This window comes from Amblyomma mixtum, chromosome 1 (genome assembly GCF_055824585.1).
Source record: "Amblyomma mixtum isolate Tamu chromosome 1, ASM5582458v1, whole genome shotgun sequence".
In the NCBI taxonomy this organism is placed as follows: Eukaryota; Metazoa; Arthropoda; class Arachnida; order Ixodida; family Ixodidae; genus Amblyomma; species Amblyomma mixtum.
In genome coordinates, this window is record NC_143012.1 from 129,692,840 (window position 1) to 129,715,700 (window position 22,861).

The following is a 22,861-nucleotide window of genomic DNA, read 5'->3' on the forward strand; positions in this document are numbered from 1 at the left end:
TTGGTTGACAGTTCGACTCCGGACCGATGCATGGCGCAAGTGCAATAAGCACTTCGGTTGTAACGCACATTCGAGCGCCACCAGTCCCGCACTTGTGCAACAACTTAAGGTCCCACGGTCCTTGCGCCGGAAAGGCTACACCGCGCAGTATGACGTGACCAGTTTGCTTGCGTCACTTGCGCTTTGGTGACGTCTCTTCCGGTTAGGTGACGTGAAGTGGCCTCGTGAAGTGACCAAGGCCGCAATGAGGTTTTCACACCTATGAGACTACTAATCTTATCTCATTAAAAGGGTCTTCAATCAAATGATTGCATCAGCAGGTCCGTGATTATTCTGCGCATCGAACAAACTATACCCGTGTGGTGTGATAAAGCCCACTTTTTCTATTTTTAAGCCTAATTAAATTTACTATATAATTAATGTGTTTGATATACTGTAATAGTGGACGGGTCGAAGAGAGTTCGTCTGGTCAGGCATTAGTTGAAGTAAAAGCCTAATAGTCACTGACGACGCAGTAGCTTGCTCTGGGTTAGTTGGCAACAGTTCTTTCAAGACATATCCCAAAAAAGACAGGGACGACCCAGAAGTGGGCGGGACAGGCACTACATAATCGACTGACAGTATTGACAGGCTCCTACATATCTGACGTGGTGTCTTTTCTAAAATAAAGTTGCAAGTTAGCGCCTATACTGCCCACTGCTGTCCTTTTAGCGCTACGATTTCAAAGTCCCTCGCAAAGTCAAAGCAAACAATGGACGGTTGAGAATCCGTACAGCTACCTTGTTCACATGAGGCTTGAAGGAGTAGCAGTCGTAGCTTAAATGCGCAGAATGACGTAATGATTGCATGTACACAGGTGGCATCAACCCTTCCTGCAGGTTCTTGGTATAATGCGTCGTTGTGATGAATGAGGACTCAAGCAAAAGGCCTGTCGTCAAGTTCCACTCTTTGGCTATGATGCCAGTGTTGTCCCAGTCAATATCATGCGTTTTTGTTTTTTGTGTCCGTGCTTGGCAATCGGATTGGAAGCCACTCTGTGGTTTTCGACATTGCGCTGACGCTCTTTCGGTATGTAGGGAATTTTACAGTTTTGCCTATGTAGACTTGGCTGCAATCACCGCAGGGAATTCAATAGACAACGCCGGGATAGTGATTATCCGGCACAGTGTCCTTGGCTTTCGCCAGCATATTTCGGAATTTGCTGGATGGCACGTGTCCAGTGCTTACGCCCGCGAAAATACGGAATAAAGCTTCGCTTGCACCACGCAGGCATAAGGAATGCCATCAGTGGCGGCGAAAACCTTGCGATTGGAAGACCTCGTTTACAAGATCTGTTTTCGGATACTCTCCTCAAAGTGGTCGGGATAGCCGGCAAAAGGAAGCCCTCGCCCTACCGTTCGCTGGTCAACTTGCTACTCGTCTGTCTCTTTGCAGATCTGCGGTGCAAGCGTCGCCAACGACGACACAGCGGATTTTTTGTGGCAATCGCGTGATTTGAATTAAAGTCTAAGTACTTTCCTGTATGCTTTCGTTTTCGGTACAGACCTAGCGTTGTGCCAAGACACCGAGGAAAGCGACAGTTCCGTGTTGTTCATACACGACCGTGAAGTGCAGTCCTGGATCGAATGCATTCAGCTGTTGCAGTGACCGGGACGCGTCATCTTTGCGTAGCATGCAAAAGCAGTCATGCACGTAGAGGTGAAAAGCTTTGGTTGCGGGGCAAAACTCCTGAGAACTTCCGCTTCTAGTGCATCCACTAAAGTATTTTCAGTGGCTACGGAAATGGGGCGCATGTGTGCGAGTAGAACTTCGAGAAAAGTGTAACATACGTATTGGCAAGGCAGAACCAGAGTAAATTACAAAGTCGCGGATGTGAAACGAAGTGCGTTCAGCGAGAGCGATGTCCCTTTGTAAGAGTTCATCGCACGTAGAGACGGCTATAGGCTGACCGGCACACTGGTTATTAGCGATGTGCCGTCGAAGGATACCATTATATCTTCTTCGTACTTTGGGCACATTTTTAACAGTCACAAGAACTGGAAATGTACAGCGCAAGTACAGACGAGGACGCAAGGAAGACACATTGAACACACGAGCGCTGTGTGCGTGCCTATGTGCCTTCCTCGTGTCCTCGTCTCTATTTACGCTGCACATTTCCATCATGTATCACCAACATGCCCAGACTGCCACCTTAGCGCAGGAATTGGCTACATGTGTGGCGGTTTTTCCATCCAAAGGACTTATTCAGTGTGCAGGTAATTGAAAATGCTGTAAACTGTAGACCTGCTGAAATCCACGATGGATCGCCGTCGCGCAGCTATTTGGGCACATTAGGCAGTAGTGTAACCTCTTTCCATCTGCCAAGAGTTCCAGTAGTTTCTTTTGAAGCCCTCTAGTATAGGGTGGCGCTGCTAGGCGGCATACTTTTTTGGATCCTCTAGTAGGTCACGCATTTTTTCTTCGTTAGCCTTTCTTGTGTAGCAGCACAGTAGTGTTGCCTTTCTCCGCACGTAGAACGACAATAGTGACCTTGCAGCGCAGACTCCTGATGTCTTATTTTTCGAGAACTGAGAGCCTCGTTGTGTCTTTTCACCACTTTGAAAGTACGTCAATGGCGTGAGTGCGTGTTTCCTTCCGGACTGACGACGGTAGCCTGTCAAAAATTTGTTCCACAGACCAGATTACCTTCCTTTTGTCCGATGCACGATCGGTGTTAAAGTTCAGGCCGCGGGAGAGGACGGGCGCCTTTGTGGTTCAGGAGTGGTAAAAGGAAACGTTGATCTGGTCTTGTTGGACATTCCTGGCACCACACGGCTTGAAGTTTCTTTTCTTGAGACGTCGTACGCTGGCGGTCCCTTGAATTGGCGCTTAAGCTGGCCTGTAGTTCAATGTCAGTGAAATTAGATTGAACGGTGTGTTTCAGCGATCGCCGGTCAAAATAGGCATTAGTCTTTAGGGTCCTGATTTTTTTACGATATTCTTGAACACGTGCTTAGAGGAGTTTCCATTCCGCTTGTGAAACCATCTGGTGTCCCGAGGAATTCCATACCGGTGTATGCAGCCGAAGAGCCTTGCACACGAAATTATCTTTCTTGCAAGTAACGCTCAAGTTTAAATCGGGTCTGAAAGCCGCAATTCTTGAGGCGAGTGAAGCATGGCGGCGTATTCTCATGACGACGTCTTGTCCAAAAACACTCCTGTATCGGACATAGTCAAGGGTCCGACGAAATATTGTCTGGTCGGGCATTAGTTGAAGTAAAAGTATAGGAGTCACTGACCGAGTGAAAGCAAAACATTCAGGCTGCAAAACCATTACGGGTTTCTTGTCCACATGAGGCTAAACTGGCAAGCAGTTTACCGCAACGTGGATGATTGTTTTTGCATCCTGCGCAAAGACGACGTCTCCCGATTACCGATATAACTGAATGCATTAGAGCCAAGACGGTCGAATATGAAAAATACGGCAGTCTTCCGTTCCTACTAGGGCGTTCAAACTAGGGCACGGCCTGCCTTTCAATCTGTAGTTAAAACCAACGCACACAGGAAATTATTCAGACTTTAAGTCAAATCATCCGCTTTCCCACAAAAGATCTGTTGAGTTGTCGTTGGTGCCGCTTGAAGTGCGAATCTGCGAAGAGAAAGACGATTCGCAAGCTGAACACCAGATGGTACTGCGACAGATTTTTTTTATAACGGTTATCCCGACCGCGTTGTGGAAAGGATCCAAGAACAGATCTTTCAGCCGAGCTCTTCGAATAATAAGGTTTTCACCGCCACTGCTGGCATTCCGTATGTGCGGGGTGTAAGCGAAGCTTTACCCCGCGGAGTGTGACATAAGCATTGGAAACATACCATCCGGCAAACTCCGAAATATGCTGGTAAAAGTCACGGACATCCTGCTAGACAACTGCTTTCCTGGTGTTGTCTATTGAATTGCCTGCAGTGGTTGCAACCAACTCTGCGTAGGCAAAACAGGAAATTTCCGCAGAAGACTGAAAAGTATCAGCGCCATGTCGAAAACCACAAAATGGCTTCCTATGCGATTGCCGAGCACGCGCAGGAAAACAGGCATGATATGGATTGGGAGAATGCAGCAATGATATCCAAATAGCGAGACTTGGCGACAAGCCCTTTGCTTGAGTCCTCATTCATATGAACGACGCCGATACCATGGGCCAGAAGGAAGGGACTATGCTACCCGTGTACATGCTATCATTACGTTATATTCTGCGCATTATGCTTCGACGGCTTGCCCTTTTAGCCTCGTTTGAGAAAGGACCGCGTACGGATTACAAAATGTCAATTTTCTTGCTTTGACTTGGTCGCTGCCTGCTATACTTTTACTTCAGAAATATCGTAAGCAGGCACAGGTGGTATCTTTTGGCATAGTGGCAAGTATGTTCAAAGTCTTTCTCCTGGCATTCTTAGAAAACATTATTTTTAAAGCATTATTTCTGTGTAGAAACTAGACCACCCACAATTACTATGCAATGAATACAATAGCTTCCCAATTCCTTTTTAGCACAGGCTGTTTGCCACAGTGCCCCTGAAGAACTGCTCAACGAGCGTGCCCACTTATTTCTGCCTGACGCTCTCGTTGCCCTCTTCACGGAAAGCCGCGTTATCCACCGAACCGCTTCGGCTTACCACCGTCAGACGAACGGCCTCAGAGAGCGTTTTAACCGAGCCCCCCGTGACGTCAACGCAGGCCACTCAAACTTAGGCCGGTTGTTTCCTTCGTCATCTGCGGGTATAACCCTGCGACCCAAGCCAATTCTCCCTTCTTTCTTCTGTACGGCGCTTGCCACCACCCCGACATTTCCGAGTGCACGCCCCCCTCCGACGCCGCCACGTACGCCGAAGAATGCCGTCAGCTCGCTCGCTCGTGTACGATACAGCGTCAGTGGCAGCAAAATATAACCGTGACACCTCCGAGGCGCCGACACCCCACCTAGCCGACTCCCTATTGCGGCTCTTGTGCCACCCAAAAGTGCCCTCCTTTCTCGGAAACTGTTAGCTCGATATCATGATCGCTACCGGGTTCTAACGCAAAACTCCCGTGTCAGTTGCATCGTTCAGCCCGTTGCACCCTCTGCGGACTTGCGTCTCCGGGGCCGCGAAACTATCCACATCAAACGATTGAATCCGTACTACTACCCTTCCGTTCTCTCTTCCATATAAGTCGACAGGTCGGCTTCTTTTCTACCGGGCGAAACTGTAGTGTGCCAAATGTCATGGGTTTCGCTACCGGCATGCGCGGACACTGCGCTGCGCCTGAAGACGGACAAGTTGGCTCGCTCTCTCTGAGGGCACACAATAAACGTAGCCCTACACAGCCTTTCTTTCGCTAAGGAAGGGCAAGGAACTCATATCTACGAGTACTACTCCTAATTCCTTGTTAAAGGATGTGTGAAACGAAAAACGTATTACAAGTAGCGACCTTAGAAAAAATAAATCACTACGCCAGGCCACAGCTCAGTAAGGTGCACAAGTGGTCTAAACATTGGAGCGAAACAGCGCGAAAACACGGGACTACTGAAAGGAACAGCGCAGACGCAGCGCTGTGTCTTTGCTCTTCCTTTCAGTTGTCCCGTGTTTTCGCGCTGTTTTGTTCCAGTATCATGAACCAACTAGCCCAACAATCGTCCCTTTTGGTCTAAACAGTCATTTATTTATTTCGTTTCTAAGAATACTACCAGCCTGAGTGGCAGGCTTTAGGCAGGAGTAGGCGTACGGGACAAATAGCATCGAGAGCATTTCATATATGGGATCGTAAAAAGGGAAGCCAGCACACACTAGCGGGCTGTAAATAAATTATAAAGCAAAAAACACATTGCAAGACAAGGTAAGAATCATGACGAATCAGAATAAGGAGAGTGAGACCTGACGCAACGGTCTGAAATAGAAAAATAAAAGCAAATGACAGTACCTTGATCAAACCTCGATATTGAGGACAGCGCCAGAGAATAATTATACACTTGCAAATTGGATAACATCAGCAGATAAGGCATTCCAGTGGCGAATAGTTCTTGGAAACAATGACTTTTTGAAAATATTAGTTGTGCAGGAATATTCTTTTTCTTAGGGTAACGGTATCTTGGCGCAAGCGGGGTAGCGGTATCGATGTAAAGTGATTGAATAATTCCTAACTGGTCGTGATAAAGCAAGCAAAAAAATGTCATCTACTCCTGGTAACTCCTTGAGGACAGGATTCCCATGTCTGCGATAAGTATGTGCTGGGATGGGGACGTGCACCAGCTATATGCGTCATTGATTAATCTTACCGATTTGTGTTAGGACGTTTCAAGTTTAGTGGTATTCGTTTGGGTGTACGGGTCTCGAACAGTTGCAGCGTATTCCAGTATCGGTTCTAGGTGAATAATGAATGATGTACCTGGCGATTTCAGCTCTCGACATTGATAAAAACCAAGGAACAATTTTTCCCCTTTCTGCCCAGGTATGTTCACTGAGCGCTCAGGTTTTTGTGGCCTTCGTACTGTCTTTAGTATGACCGTGGTCTTCCGGATGCGTAAGTAGCGCTCACCGATGAAATTGTTTTTATTCTCAACCTATGCGCATTTTTCTTACTACTTACCAGCTCTGATATCCCAGCAAGGATGTTTTATGTCTCTACTGCCAGCATTTTATCCTTGAATTTTTACTGCACCAGACATCGCCCTCATCAAGAACAATGCGGCCGTCGCTGCAGACATTGCAGGCGCTTTGGCGAAGATCGAAAGTGACCAGAAGCAACGCAGCCTGTTCCGTCCATCGATACCAAGGCAGCCCGCGCCACCGGTAGCTAAACCTTGAAAATGCATGTTCCCATAAGAAACTTCTGTTGTGCTTAATTTGCGTCCTATGTCATTCAGATTAAACCTCGAACGTCAGTGCGGTTCTGCTCTGCGATTGCTTTAACTACCTAATAAAATAGAAACAAGGATTGGAATGACTTCCTGTCAAGATGCTTTCTTATCTAAAAAGACCGCAAAGGACGCGGGGGGTTAAGAACTTCTTGTTGGGCGAGTTGGTGCATACTGTTGTAGGTACTAATTGCGCACAAAAGACATACACAGGAAAAAAAACACACGAGGGAGACTGAAAGAGCGCCAACTATCAACCGGTGTTTATTGGATTCAGTGCCGCTTTATAGGCAGTGTGCACACGTGCCTACAAAGAGGGGAAAGAGAGGATAAAGAGGCAAGTCAAACCCTGCGCGACAAACCATCAGAAACGCTCCAAAAAAATCTTTTCCGCGTTGTACAGTGAAACGGATGTGTCAGTCACACAGCTATCACCCCTTGCCTTGATGTGATATGCCTCTAGAAGTGATATGCCTCTAGAAGCCAGTGCTCCTGCCCAGAATTCTGCAACTTTTTAGCAGTGGCTCACAACCGTTGCATGCAATGCAATGAGCAGGCAAATTTGCTCCTTCTCTGTTCCTAATTGAACGCTGATGCTCCCCTGCGCGTTCAGTCACGCAGCGTCCTTTCTGGCCCACATACACGCGACCACACTTGAGCGGAATCATATATTCAAAGCCCGTGGCGCATTTGACAAATTGTGCCGCATGCTTTATCTCGCATGCTCTTCGTCGAGCGCCTTCCGCGCTGATTCATGGGCACAACCCGGCGAGCTTGCGTGGCGCCGAAAACACCACAGGGACGCCATGCCTATTTGCGACTTTTTTATGTTGTGGGCCACCTTGTGTATATACGGGGCGACCGTAGTCTTTCTTCGTGGCAATCGCTCCTCGTTGTTGGCGCGGTTTCCTTTTTTTACCTTCCGAAGAAGGCTCTCGGCCAGAGCTGAGATGACCTCGCAGGGGAAGCCGGCTGAAAGCAGACTTTTTATCTGATTATGAAAGCTAGTGTGCATTGCATGCGGGCATGACTTCGTCAGAGAAGATCCCAGGCACGAGCTAACAATAGCTCTGTTTACTATCTTCGAATGGGCAGAGTCATACGGAAGAAGCCCTTTCTGCGCTCGCGGTGCAGGAAACCGCGCGAACAACGAGGAGCGATTGCCACGAAGAAAGACTACGGTCGTCCCGTATACACACAAGGTGGCCCACAACATAAACAAAGTGGCAAATAGGCATGGCGTCCCTGTGGTGTTTTCGGCGCCACGCAAGCTCGCCGGGTTGTGCCCAAGAATCAGCGCGGAAGGCGCTCGACGAAGAGCATGCGAGATAAAGCATGCGGCACAATTTGTCAAATGCGCCACGGGCGTTGTATATCTGATTCCGCTCAAGTGTGGTCGCGTGTATGTGGGCCAGACAGGACGCTGCGTGAATGAACGCGCAGGGGAGCATCAGCATTCAATTAGAAACAGAGTAGGAGGAAATTTGCCTGCTCATTGCATTGCATGCAACGGTTTTGAGCCACTGCTAAAAAGTATCAGAATTCTGGGCAGGAGCAATGACAAAGTTTCCCGTGAACTTCTAGAGGCATATCACATCAAGGCAAGAGGTGATAACTGTGTGAGGGACACATCCGTTTCACTGTACAACGCGGAAAAGAATTTTTTGCAGCGTTTCTGATGGTTTGTCGCGCAGGGTTGGATTTGTCTCCTTATCCTCTCTTTCCCCTCTTTGTAGGCACGTGTGCGCGCTGCCTATAAAGCGGCACTGAATCCAATAAACACCAGTTGATAGTTTGCGCTGTTTCAGTCTCCCTCGTGTGTTTTTTTCCTGTGTGTGTCTTTTGTGCGCAATTCGTACCTACAAAAGGACGCGGGCAGTGCCAAGAGTGGACGCACTTTTTTTCTCACTCTCCGTAAATGTATCGTGCTGCTTCGAACGGTCGCTGTTTCGAAGAAAGAGCTGCTAACCAGAAGCCTGACAATTGGAAAGGTATTCAATGAAAAGAACGGCACGATACCTCTCTCTGGCCCGTAATTTTCAGTGAGCCAGAAATTTCACTTGTGTAAAAGTACGAAGGGGCTTGTGCTGCTACTGCAGGCATCATTCCCTCTCTAAAACAGTTAATCCTGAAACAGCACCCACAGATACAGAAGGGCAGAAAAGGACGAAGCAGGAATTCTATCCTTTGCTGTTTTGTCTTTTCTCAGCGCACTGTTTCACGGTGAATCAACATCAGCTGGCTCAACGTTCCTTGTTATAGCCCTAAGCGACTAGCACAAGTGCTGCCTCTATAGCGCTTTTTCTAGTAGTGCGCTCTGGCTTGCTGCATATTTTCTGCTCACTTGTATTTCCATGAAGTATGAGGACTACGCAGCACACGATTCAATTAAAAGCGCTGCAGCATGCCAGCTGTAGGCGGTAGCTTTGCGTAGTTGGTGCTCAGTTTGTGCTGCAATAATAGCCCCCGCTTGTTAGTTCTCCTGCCTTGTGATCGAGTCTTTGCCACTCCTTAGTTCTCTATAGCAAGGAGTTATCGACAGGACTGGCATAGCCATGGGCGCTGCATGCCGAGGTCACTTGGGGCTGCGTCTGCTCCCACTTCTCTCCCGGTCTGAGTTGCCCTCAAGAGTCATCCAGTCCTGTCAATGGGCAGCGACGCTACTGTCGCGGAATACCATGAAAATGCAGCGCTCATACCGCGCCACAGGTGATGATTATAACGATTCACGATAATCAAGCTTGCAGCGATAGTTCGCTTGAGAAAAACCCGCGATGCAGAGGGCTTACCCAGAGCTGCCTCAATGGCAGAAAGATCTCTGGCAGCATGCGCACAATTCTTGCTTTGTGCGCTGCCACAGCAGCTGACCATGATTTAGTCTCCTCTTTGTCAGCACGATCACATCCCATGCTTTCGCGCACACCTGATCAGAAAACTGGCCGAAGGACAAAACAGCCTTGAAAGAAATAATCGGGAAAAGCCAGTAAATTCCAGTAAACCGTAAAGACACTTGAGCTGCTCGTGTGCTTTCGGCACACGAGCACTCTGCAGACCTAACGCCTCGCCTTGTCTCTTGCCTGTAGCGTGCTCGGAGCACCTTAACACAGCCACCCTCCGATCTCTAGTGAGTGCAGCACAAGAATGCGATGTTTTCCATTAGCCACCGTAGGTAGCCCCTCAGTGACGTACGAGCAGCAGCCTAGAACGTCTAGTACATAATGCCTCAAAACAGCAACAACGACAGCACGAAACGGAAATACAAAGCACTGACTATTAACCCATTAGCGCCCAGCGTAGTTTTAAAAGTACAGTTAATTTTTTATTACTCCAACACCAAATATTCAATTTTTGTTTTCAAGTAGGCCATGCTTTTGTCACCAGGAGATCGGCCGACGACCCTTAACTAAGAAGAACTCTAGTTTGGGCTAGTTGGTTCATGATTCAACAGGAAAATGGCGCAAAAGACGTGGACAAAAGAGACAAACACGACAGGACCAGCGCCAACTTACAACTGAATTTTATTTCGCACCAAACCCGCCTTTATGTAGGCCAACACGCCCTAACATCCGTGTAATCACGCACAGGCAGTAGAAAAGATCACAGTAAGATATCTAGCACATGAAGCGCAATAGCGACCACGTAACATACTATCATGGCTAAAAAAAAACCAAAAAAAACCAACAAAAGTATAGCAACCAACCCTAAAATGGTCATGGCCAAGCAACTCTTCAACACCAAAAACGATACACACTCATGAGTGATACCAGATGACCAACAAGAAACGTGGAAAAAAGGTGAAGAATGAAGCGTTAAGACCAAAGCAGTGTCAAAGGTAAAAAAAAAAAAAAAGGTTGAAATGGATGAAGAGTGCAAACCTTAAAAATTGGAAACCAAAAACCAGCAGCCACATGAATGATAACCGATGACCAACCAGAAAAAAGATGGACGCGAAGCTGAGACCAAAGTCGGCGTCAAAGGTATAAAAACGAGAAAAAAATTGGAAACGAACAACCAGCAGCCATATGAATGATAACCGATGACCAACAAGAAACATGAAAAAGGATGAATGCGGAGCTCAGAGCAAGGTCAGCGTCAAAGGTGTAAAAAACGAGAACAAAAACCGCGCAAAAAACCGCACATCGTCAAAAAAATCGTCAAAAATTGCAACCAATGCCAAAGGAAAGAGCGTGCACAACAAAACAAAACGAAGAGCCTACAGAAAACTTTCTAGAAAAGTGTACTCCTCGTTGCTAAGCGTAATGGATGGCTTGCTGACGCATCTGCTCCCTTCTTTCCTGATGTAAAAGGCTTCGACCACCTCTCTCTCAAATCTGTCCTTCCCACTCCTCAAAAAAATAGTTTTCTCGAACTCCGGACGGCAACCCCTGCAGGCTTTGCAATGATCCACTAGAAAGCTTCCTTCGTTATTCCGCAGATTCCGGCAGTGCTCGCTGGCTCGCTCATTAAAACATCGACCAGTTTGGCCAATGTAGCTGAGCCCGCAACTTAAGGGAATCTGGTAAACAACCCGCGTCCTGCACCGTGTGAACTTGTTTTGATGTTTCACAGTACAAGCCGGTTGTTTTTTCCCGTTAGTCATTGCGCAAAGCTTAGAAAGTTTGCAGGGGGCTGAGAATGCGACCTGAACATTATGTCTGCCTGCTACTTTTTTAAGGTTGTGTGAAACCTTGTGGATATACGGTATTACTGCCACACGGTTGCGTGAAACCGGATCTTTGCTTTTAGGACCTTGCTTCAGCTTCTGCAGTATGGCTTCACACACGGAAGTAACCATACAAGAGGGGTATCCTGCTACTTTTAACCGCTGAACTTGAGCACTGAAACTGGACGAGACCATATGGGGGCATGATTTGTTCAAAGACGCTTGCAAGGAGTTCGAAACAATTGCCCGCTTCACAAGCTTCGAATGAGCACTGTCAAAGGGGAGCAAACCTTTCTTTGAACGCGGATTGTACATCCAACACAAGCCATCTTTGCAAAACCGTACCCTAAGGTCCAAGAACTGGAGTTCGCCGTACCTTAGGGTACGGTTTTGCAAAGATGGCTTGTGTTGGATGTACAATCCGCGTTCAAAGAAAGGTTTGCTCCCCTTTGACAGTGCTCATTCGAAGCTTGTGAAGCGGGCAATTGTTTCGAACTCCTTGCAAGCGTCTTTGAACAAATCATGCCCCCATATGGTCTCGTCCAGTTTCAGTGCTCAAGTTCAGCGGTTAAAAGTAGCAGGATACCCCTCTTGTATGGTTACTTCCGTGTGTGAAGCCATACTGCAGAAGCTGAAGCAAGGTCCTAAAAGCAAAGATCCGGTTTCACGCAACCGTGTGGCAGTAATACCGTATATCCACAAGGTTTCACACAACCTTAAAAAAGTAGCAGGCAGACATAATGTTCAGGTCGCATTCTCAGCCCCCTGCAAACTTTCTGAGCTTTGCGCAATGACTAACGGGAAAAAACAACCGGCTTGTACTGTGAAACATCAAAACAAGTTCACACGGTGCAGGACGCGGGTTGTTTACCAGATTCCCTTAAGTTGCGGGCTCAGCTACATTGGCCAAACTGGTCGATGTTTTAATGAGCGAGCCAGCGAGCACTGCCGGAATCTGCGGAATAACGAAGGAAGCTTTCTAGTGGATCATTGCAAAGCCTGCAGGGGTTGCCGTCCGGAGTTCGAGAAAACTATTTTTTTGAGGAGTGGGAAGGACAGATTTGAGAGAGAGGTGGTCGAAGCCTTTTACATCAGGAAAGAAGGGAGCAGATGCGTCAGCAAGCCATCCATTACGCTTAGCAACGAGGAGTACACTTTTCTAGAAAGTTTTCTGTAGGCTCTTCGTTTTGTTTTGTTGTGCACGCTCTTTCCTTTGGCATTGGTTGCAATTTTTGACGATTTTTTTGACGATGTGCGGTTTTTTGCGCGGTTTTTGTTTTGTTTTTGCGCGGTTCTCGTTTTTTACACCTTTGACGCTGACCTTGGTCTGAGCTCCGCATTCATCCTTTTTCATGTTTCTTGTTGGTCATCGGTTATCATTCATATGGCTGCTGGTTGTTCGTTTCCAATTTTTTTCTCGTTTTTATACCTTTGACGCCGACTTTGGTCTCAGCTTCGCGTCCATCTTTTTTCTGGTTGGTCATCGGTTATCATTCATGTGGCTGCTGGTTTTTGGTTTCCAATTTTTAAGGTTTGCACTCTTCATCCATTTCAACCTTTTTTTTTTTTTTTACCTTTGACACTGCTTTGGTCTTAACGCTTCATTCTTCACCTTTTTCCACGTTTCTTGTTGGTCATCTGGTATCACTCATGAGTGTGTATCGTTTTTGGTGTTGAAGAGTTGCTTGGCCATGACCATTTTAGTTTTGGTTGCTATACTTTTGTTGGTTTTTTTTTGTTTTTTTTTAGCCATGATAGTATGTTACGTGGTCGCTATTGCGCTTCATGTGCTAGATATCTTACTGTGATCTTTTCTACTGCCTGTGCGTGATTACACGGATGTTAGGGCGTGTTGGCCTACATAAAGGCGGGTTTGGTGCGAAATAAAATTCAGTTGTAAGTTGGCGCTGGTCCTGTCGTGTTTGTCTCTTTTGTCCACGTCTTTTGCGCCATTTTTCTGTTGAACCTTAACTAAGATCCTCTCCTCAGTCATCTTCCCATGGTAAACCTTTGGGATGCTTGTTTCCCACGAACTGCGCCGATAGTCGCTGGCTTATAGTTTTCTCGTGGACGCGTTTATTTACATGTTATGCTAGTTTCAAGTGTGGAGCCGTACGAAGGACTAAAGTAAACAATGGCATGCGTTGCATGCCCCTGCACCTTTGGCTTTTATTGCGTTATGATAAATTATATGCGGCTGTACTTTGTATAGTACGCTTGGTCTTCCTGTGTGCACAACACGGCCTATCTATTCCGGGTCATACGTCTTATGGTTTCTTTGCAATGTTCCGGCAAAAAGAAAAACAGTTTCTCAGCTGAGCGACGGCTCAGATGCGGCTGTGCTTGCCGCTAACTATCCGGAATATGACGATGGTGGGATTGTAATTAGTTGTAATAAATTTTTGGTTATACGAACTGGATGACCTGCTGAGCAGATGGTTACTGTTATGAATTTCACACCTACTGTGGAAAATCCTTGAATTCGGAAAAGAAGAAAAGAAACACTTAGAAGTGCGTGGTTTCCTGTCATTTCCTGAGGTAAATTTAACCCATAGTGACCGTTTTGTCTTTGTTGGCTTTTTTTACAAATCGAGACATTCTTGTGACACTCCGCCCGGAGGAATTTCGAACTACCTTTCTCCGAAACTAGTTGAGAAAGTGCTCACTCGGCCCGAACAAAGCAGCGGAACAGAAGCAGCCAGGAAAAATTTGTTCTTGCTTCAGTAGTGTAGCTTTTATTCAAGTCTAACGACAACAGTGTAGTAGTCACTATGGCCTGCAACTACTACAGCATTGAGCCTACGTGTTTTTTAAAGTGGTGGTTGCCTAGAGCTCACAAACATCAGGACTTTCGTAAGCCAAAACTTTCCTTTTGCAACAGTCGTAGGGCAGGTGTCGACCTTTCGAATCAAGCCTTCACCTGGTACTATATCGCCATCAGGAATAAGAAGATGGGGGTGGCTGTTGAGTTGAAACCTCAACTTTGCAATTGTGAACGCCCGAACAATCTACCAAATTGCTAGAGACGCGCCCGCTCATTATTTTTTTTTTTATAAGAATGTTATTCGTCAGCAACCAGCGGTTCCCAGACACTGGCTTCTGTCCCACATTCTTGTCTGAAAAGCCCTCGCAACAACTGCTGGTGCAAGTTGCAACATTCTTGTGAATAAGTCTCTCATAAGGTCGTATTTGCAGCATCCTCTTCAGTCTGTAATGATAACAAAGCAGGCCTCACCTTTTTTTTTATATTAAAACCGATATTCCACAGGGCAGCATTCTAGGTTCCTATTGTTTCTTTGGTATATAAATAATATTATGAACATCGACAACTTACCGGAATACATAATATATGCAGACGATAGTACTATGATTCTTAAAGGCGACGCTTGATTCAATAATTTCAGTATTTAGAGAGACTGTGGCTTGGAGTCAAGAAAACTCACTAATCACAAATCCACAAAAGACGAAAGCAGTCATTTTCATCCCAGGCAATGTGTAATACTTCAAAATTCTTATTTGAGCATCGGAGACGCTATTATAAGCGTGTAAGTTTCTGTTAAAGCTCTAGGATATAATTTTGACAGAAATTTTAGCTGGGTCATTCAAATTGAGACTATTGTACCTAACAATCAATATGCAAGTGTGTTGCAAAATTTCGCTGCTTTTCACCAGCGCCGGTCAAACTCATAATCTACAATCACGCTTTTTTTTGCCCAATGTCAGTTATTCCAAGCAAACTCATAATTTTTAATGCGATTTTTTTGGCCTGCATCCGTTGTTCTTATCTGGTCTGGGGCAGTACCATGGAGACAAATATTCAAAATCTATTTCGGCTGCTTAAGAAAACGATTCATCTTGTTGCAAATGTAAAATACCAAGCCCACACAAATGAATCCATACCCGCGTCAATATCATCCGAATCCAGAGACACTAGGATATTACTTAACCACAAGGTATAAAAAGTCCCTGCACCATATCCGCGACACCTTTCTAGATGCATGCGCTCTAAAATCAAATGATGGAATGTATACTCTTCGAAATCTTTAGTTTTGGTACATCCCCTTCTCACGCACTCAATATGGTCTTCAAATGCTGCGCCAAAACGTTCCACTACTACCAAATAGTCTTCTTTCGATGCATGCTTGTAGGGACACATGTAGTCTGCAAGACATTCGAGACTTGTTTATGACTGTAATCACGTTTCTGTTATTTGTGCGGAAACTGCATTGATGGCCTGACACAATTCTTTTCCTCGTGTATTTGTGAATTAGCGACTGCTATGTGTGACATGTTTCTTGAGGGCTCATTTCTGCATTTGTGCATAGGAACTTCACAGTATGTACCATCGGGGATGAAAGTGGCATACTCCACGCGGCGGGAGCCGGATCAACGAAAAACTGAGGCATTTCGGCTAGCTAAAGAAAGAAACATTGAAGCTAGCCAAGCGGCATGCCTGTTGATAGTCAAGGTCACGCATTGGCTGTATCGATCCCACATACCGCCTGTAGATGGCGTTGCAACGCAGTACTCCGTGCGGCGGGAGCCGGAGATCACGTGGGAAATATGGTCAAACATAACTGCGCTTTTGAAAAGACGGGACAAAACAGGGACGAAACAAACTGTCGTGCGCAAACTGTCAACTGAAGTTTTATTCCGATGAACACACTTATATAAGCTTCACGTCTTAACATAAATCACCAAAAAAACGGAGTTAAGTAGCAGTTTTTCAATCACGTCAACAAGCATCAAAAAAAGAGATTTTGTCCCAGCTGATTGGATTAAAATCGTTCACACTGATCCAAGAGTTGCCTTTCCTGTTTTGTCCCGTCTTTTCAAAAGCGCAATTATGTTTGACCATGTTAACTACCAACTAGCCCAATTTGAAACCCTCTTAATCACGAGGGAATCCCGTAACAGGCAAACAACCATTGACTACTGTCTAATGTCGCAGGGCATCTATAGCAAGCTCGCAATAATGGAAATAGACGAAGTGATCATAAAAGTGATCATAAACGTATTAGTCTACAGTTGGGAGCCCTAGTCAAAAGCGAAATGCAGCCAAGTCAAAAAGGCAACGCAAAATTAAACGACGAAAAAATAGCGCTAATATCAGCCGATATAGAAGAAGTAATCGAGAAACGCCCCATGAAAAAGTGGGATCATAATCAGTTAGAACTGCTCATCGCTTCAAAAATGAAACAAGTGAAAGGAGTAAACCGCTGGCGAGGAAAGAGGAAGCCACGAAGCTGGTGGAATATGGGAATTAAGGAGGCCATCGAACAACGACGGGCAACGATTCCATCGAACAATGACAGGCTCAAGGCAACACAGAGAAGAAAAGAGGGCGCAGTTATCTGAAGAGGAAATAGGCGAAAAATGGAAATCTCATCGACAAAAGAAACAGCAAGTTCAGGTCCTAGTCCAGGCTAAAATGAAGCAGTCCTCTGATAAACGGCTGGCTGAAGTTCGCGAGGCAAATAAAGGGGGGCCAAGAAAATTCTGGAACTATATAAGCTGGTTGGGAAAAACAAATCAAAGAACGCAGGAACAGATTATAGATGCTGAGGGAAAATGTTTAGAGGGAGACGATGCTGTCAACTACATTACGACATTTATAGCTGCGTCTTTTAGCAACGACAATGGGGTAATCTCCCCAAGTGAGGCGGCAACACAGGACAGCATAGTAGAGAACAGCTTAGAACTGACTAGTCTTAACTGGGAAAAGGCGGAAGCGAATATTCCTAAAACCACATCCCCAGGGATAGACGAAATTCCAATTAAGCTGATTAATGAACTTGGCCCAAGAAGCAAGGAAGCGCTGATAAAAGCATTGGAGACAGTCATAACAAATCAGCAAATTCCGCACAGCTGGAGACAGAGTAAAATGAATTTGATTTATAAAGGGAAAGGAGATAAGATGAACATAAAATCCTTCCGTCCGATTGCAATAACATCTGTTATGTACAGGCTGGCAATGCAGGCTGTGAAATTAAAAATGCAGTCATGGGTGGAAGGTTATCGGATACTCGGAAAACTTCAGAATGGGTTCAGATGGGGTTGGCGCTTAGATGATAGCCTGTTCGTGCTTACCCAATGCATAGAAATAGCTAAGGCGGAAAACAGACCGGTGCATACGATAACGTGAACACGGAACTCCTGTGGAGCATATTGAAAGATTTAGGTATCGGTCATGAGGTAAATCATTTTCTACAGAAGATATACCGAGATAATGAGGTTGAAATTACATGGGAAGGGAAAAAAAGTACCGCAACTGTAGGGGTGCACAAAGGATTAAGGCAAGGTTGCCCTCTATCACCGCTGCTGTTCATGCTCTACGTGATAAATATGGAAAGAAGGCTAGAAAAAAGTAATCTAGGTTATAATCTGTCGTACAGATTACGCGGAAATGTAGTTAAGCAGCGACTCCCGGGTTTAATGTATGCGGACGATATTGTACTGTTAGCAGATAGCCAGAAAGATTTACAAACTTTTGTTAATTCAAAAGCACCGAAGTTTGGGCCAGTTGGTATTGATCCGTCTTGAAAACGTAGCAGCACGAAAAAACGAGGACAAAATAGACACAGGTACGACAGGACATATGCTGCACTTCCAACTGAATTTTATTGCGAAAACCAAAGCTTAAGTACAGTGCTACTATCGTCCCCGTGGAAATCAATCGCAATGATCCAAAAACGCCAGTTTATTATCAAGAAGAGACAAGGAAGCGGTGCTAACACACTGACCACCTGCTTTTCTAATGTGATATGCCTCAATTCTCTTTCCATCCGATCCTTACCATGCCCAAGAAACTTAGTTTTCCGAAAAATGGGTTTACACTTACAGTCCCGGCAGTAGCATGATGACCGCTCTTCCCTTCTTTCACCAGATTGTGATGCTCCCTAGCTCTCTCATTAAAACAACGTCCAGTCTGACCTATGTACACTCTGTTGCAAGTGAGCGGAATGCTGTACACTACCCTAGTGGTGCAACGGGTGAAACCTAGTTGGTGGTTGATAGTACAAATCGGCTTTTTCTGTTTAACCATCATAGTACAAACTTTTCATAGCTTGCTTGGGGCAGAGAAGAGCACATTTACATCGTATCTTCTTGCAATTTTGTTCAGATTATGAGACACGCTGCGAAGGTATGGAATTACTTGAGTTGCCAACCTGTCATCATGCTTATCTGTCTCTTTGGTGCGCTTTTTATTTTGTAGCAACGTCTCTGCAACAGCTGACAATGAATCTGGAGGAAAGCCTGACATGCGCAGTCGGTCAGTTTGCAATTGAACACTTTGTAACATTTTATGTGGAAATGACTTTTCCAAAGCGGAATTGAGGCAGTTCATGGCTATGGCTATTTTGATTATCTTGGAATGAGCACTACTGTAAGGGAGGAGTGCCTTTTGTGACCTAGGATTGTACATCCAGCATATATGCCCATCCAAGAAAAGAATTCTTAGGTCAAGAAACTGTATACAATTTTCACTAGGGAGTTCAAAGGTAAAATTTAAGCCTTTTGCTACCGTTTTGAACGATGCGAGAACATCAGCAACAGCTTCGTCAATAGATAAAACATGCGGCTTGTCCATTATCACTTAATAATCGTCAACATATCTAAAAATGCGAAGATTAGGGAGTAAGCTGCGCAAGCTTTTGTCAATGCAGGAAAGGAAAATATCGCAAAGAACCGGCGCCACACACGACCCAATGCAGATTCCTGCTTTTTGCGTGTAAAACCGGTGGTTAAAATTAATAGCAGTTGACTCTAGATAAAATTCTAAAAGGGCTAGAAAACGGTCACTGTTCACACTCGCCCTATTCTGAAACGGCACTTCTCCAGAATCCTCAGTTACTACCCTTAAGCAGTTCTTAAGCAGTTCATCGTGGGGTATGGAGTAGTAAAGATCTACGTCAATGGAGAACCCGAAGGTGGCTGGTGAAGTCATGTTGAGCCCTTACTTCAGTTCTTCTGCTATCTTGTGAGAGCTTCTGACAAGAAAGGGATCTTCAATCGTCAAAGTCGTCAGCTGCTTCTGGAGGTAGTTTTTTATAGCTGACCGCCAGCTACCCTTTCGGACACTATAGGTCTGAACGGGAAATTAGGCGTGTGCGTTTTGCAAGAGAAGAATGCTTCCAGGGTGCACATAGTATCCGATTTCTTGACGCGAGCAACGGGTCGCAGTCCAAACTGTGAACTAGACGAAAATGACAAAAAGCCTATCGCCATCGGTTTTCCTTCCTCTTATGACAGAATCTGATCTTTTCAGCATTTTGTCTAGTCTGAAACGTAACAAATCTGCCGGACTTGACAACATTTTCATAGGTGATCTCATAAGAAACAATACATTAGGTGATCTGATAAGAAACATGTTTTGCTGCTTATCTTAAACGGCATAATTAAGAGTGGTACATGGCCAGAATCACTGAAGAGCGCTCGCGTTGTTCCTCTGTACAAAAGTGGGAAGAAGAATGATATTGCAAACTACCGCCCTATATCTATTCTTTCCTGCGTATCCCAGATATTAGAAAAACCTGTACTTTCTGTGATGCATGCTTTTATTACTAAACATGAACCAATGAGTGGGAATCAGTACGGTTTCGTCAGTGGGTCAGGAACACAGGTGCTATTGGAAAATCTTTCCGATTTCCTGCATCACAGCCTGGAGAACAATGAGGTAGCATTCGCACTTTTTTTGGACGTAAAAAAAGCTTTCAACACGGTAAATCATCAAATTTTGTGTTCTAAACTGTACTCGTATGGATTTAGGGGGTTTTTTTGTCTTTAATTGAAAACTATCTTCACAATCGTTCTCAAGCAGTCATGTTTGGGCCTATCTGCAGTGACGCTGTAAAAGTGCTGTGTGGTGTCCCGCAAGGGTCCATTTTATCTCCTTTGTTGTTTAACTTACATGTGAATGACATATGTGACCATGTGAAATCATCCACCATATTCCTTTACGCCGATGACACTTTACTAGTCTCAAGCAACCCTGATTTTTCATATGCCCTGGCTAACCTTCAGGAGGACGCTATTAAAGTTAGTGATTGGTTTGCCTCAAATTTAATACAAATAAATAACACCAAATCCAGACTTGTCTGTTCTCGTAACCCGCATAAAGATGTACCAAATGCAGGTTCCATATATTTACATACCTCATACTGCTCTTTGTGTTCTTGCCAACCTATAATTAGCGTCCCATCGGTTAAGTATCTTGGTATATACATAGACAGTGATTTGGCATGGAATACTCAGATGACTCACATTTGTAAGAAACTCAGAAGTGTTGCATGCTTGTTGTTTAATTTGCGAACTATGATGCCATTTTCTGTGAGAAAATTAGTCGCCCAAGCTCTGGGGTATAGTGTCTTGAAATACGGTATGTGTTGTTTTTTTAACTGCTCTTTCACATGGAAATGTCGTGTTAATAGGGTTTTGAAAAATATTGCTACAAGCGTTCTCTACTTGCTGCAGGAAAATCTGCCCAACAGTGTCTTTATCGCCGCCGGTTTGCCTTCTTTTGACAATCTTTTTAAACAAACTGTAGTACTGAAATATTTTTGGAATAGCGCATACAGACACATAAATACGAAACCGGTACCGTTGAGACATGTTCCTCGCTATCATAAACCGAGAGTGCGCACTCACTACGGCAAAGGAACTAGAAAATATTACGTGCCAGCTATCTTTAACGAATTAGCGGATGATTTATTTTCTTTAACCACCCGCAAAAAACTGCGTGTTGCTGTTCAAGCGTTAGAGAATCTTTAACATGTACTAAAATCTTATCAGTGCTTTTTCATTCTTTCCGTGCCAAAATTTTTGTGTTCATGTTTACGTCTTTTAATTTTCTTTTGCCTCTGATGGAGCTCTGATGTAGCGCGAAGATTGCCGCGGCTGCCGGTTGTCGCCGCACAAGCCCACTTGTGGCTTCGGCGCTTCCGTTTCTTTGTATGTTCAGATTAGGCTGAATAAAGATTTTATTATTATTACTCGCAAGTGAATCCAGGTGAAGATCCTGCAACAACTTGATCGCTGCAGTCTCTTCTTAAAGTTTGTTTTCTTGAAATTTTTCTCGATGGCTTGAATAGCTTTCTGTTCGTACTACTCCACACCCCACGATGAACTGCTTAAGGCTGTTAGGTCAGTAATTGAGGATTCTGGTGAAGTGCCGTTTCAGAATAGGGTGGGTGTGAACAGTGACCGTTTTTTAGCCCTTTTAGAATTTTATCTAGAGTCAACTGCTATTAATTTTAACCACTGGTTTTACACGCAAAAAGCAGGAATCTCCATTTGGTCGTGTGTGGCGCCTGTTCTTTCCGATATTTTCCTTTCCTGCATTGACAAAACCTTGCGCAGCTTACTCCCTAATCTTCGCATTTTTAGATATGTTGACGATTATTTAGTGATAATGGACAAGCCGCATGTTTTATCTAATGACGAAGCTGTTGCTGATGTTCTCGCATCGTTCAAAACGGTAGCAAAAGGCTTAAATTTTACCTTTGAACTCCCTAGTGAAAATTGTACACAGTTTCTTGACCTAAGAATTCTTTTCTTGGATGGGCATATATGCTGGATGTACAATCCTAGGTCACAAAAGGCACTCCTCCCTTACAGTAGTGCTCATTCCAAGATAATCAAAAGAGCCATAGCCATGAACTGCCTCAATTCCGCTTTGGAAAAGTCATTTCCACATAAAATGTTACAAAGTGTTCAATTGCAAACTGACCGACTGCGCATGTCAGGCTTTCCTCCAGATTCATTGTCAGCTGTTGCAGAGACGTTGTACAAAATAAAAAGCGCACCAAAGAGACAGATAAGCATGATGACAGGTTGGCAACTCAAGTAATTCCATACCTTCGCAGAGTGTCTCATAATCTTAAGAAAATTGCAAGAAGATACGATGTAAATGTGCTCTTCTCCGCCCCAAGCAAGCTATCAAAAGTTTGTCCTAGGATGATTAAACAAAAAAAAAACGATTTGTACTCTCAACCACCAACTAGGTTTCACCCGTTGCACCACTAGGGTAGTGTACAGCATTCCGCTCACTTGCAACAGAGTGTACATAGGTCAGACTGGACGTTGTTTTAATGATAGAGCTAGGGAGCATTACAATCTGGTAAAAGAAAGGAAGAGCGGCCATATTGCTATCCACTGAAGGGACTGTAAGTGTAAACCCATTTTTCGGAAAACTAAGTTTCTTGGGCATGGTAAGGATCGGATGGAAAGAGAATTGAGGCATATCACATTAGAAAAGCAGGTGGTCAGTGTGTTAGCACCGCTTCCTTGTCTCTTCTTGATAATAAACTGGCGTTTTTGGATCATTGCGATTGAT

General features: G+C 44.9%; 1 protein-coding gene across 9 annotated transcripts in view; it reads left to right on the top strand.

Moving 5' to 3' along the window:
• The window catches only part of LOC149367588 (uncharacterized), a 1,242,925-nt gene that overhangs the window by 447,347 nt on the left and 772,717 nt on the right, over nucleotides 1-22,861 (top strand). For all 9 annotated transcript variants that reach the window (XM_089556290.1, XM_089556305.1, XM_089556318.1 and 6 more), the window contains one exon: nucleotides 6,671-6,798. In XM_089556290.1, the coding sequence (XP_089412416.1) occupies nucleotides 6,671-6,798 (128 nt within the window). The remainder of the gene's footprint in view (nucleotides 1-6,670; nucleotides 6,799-22,861) is intronic.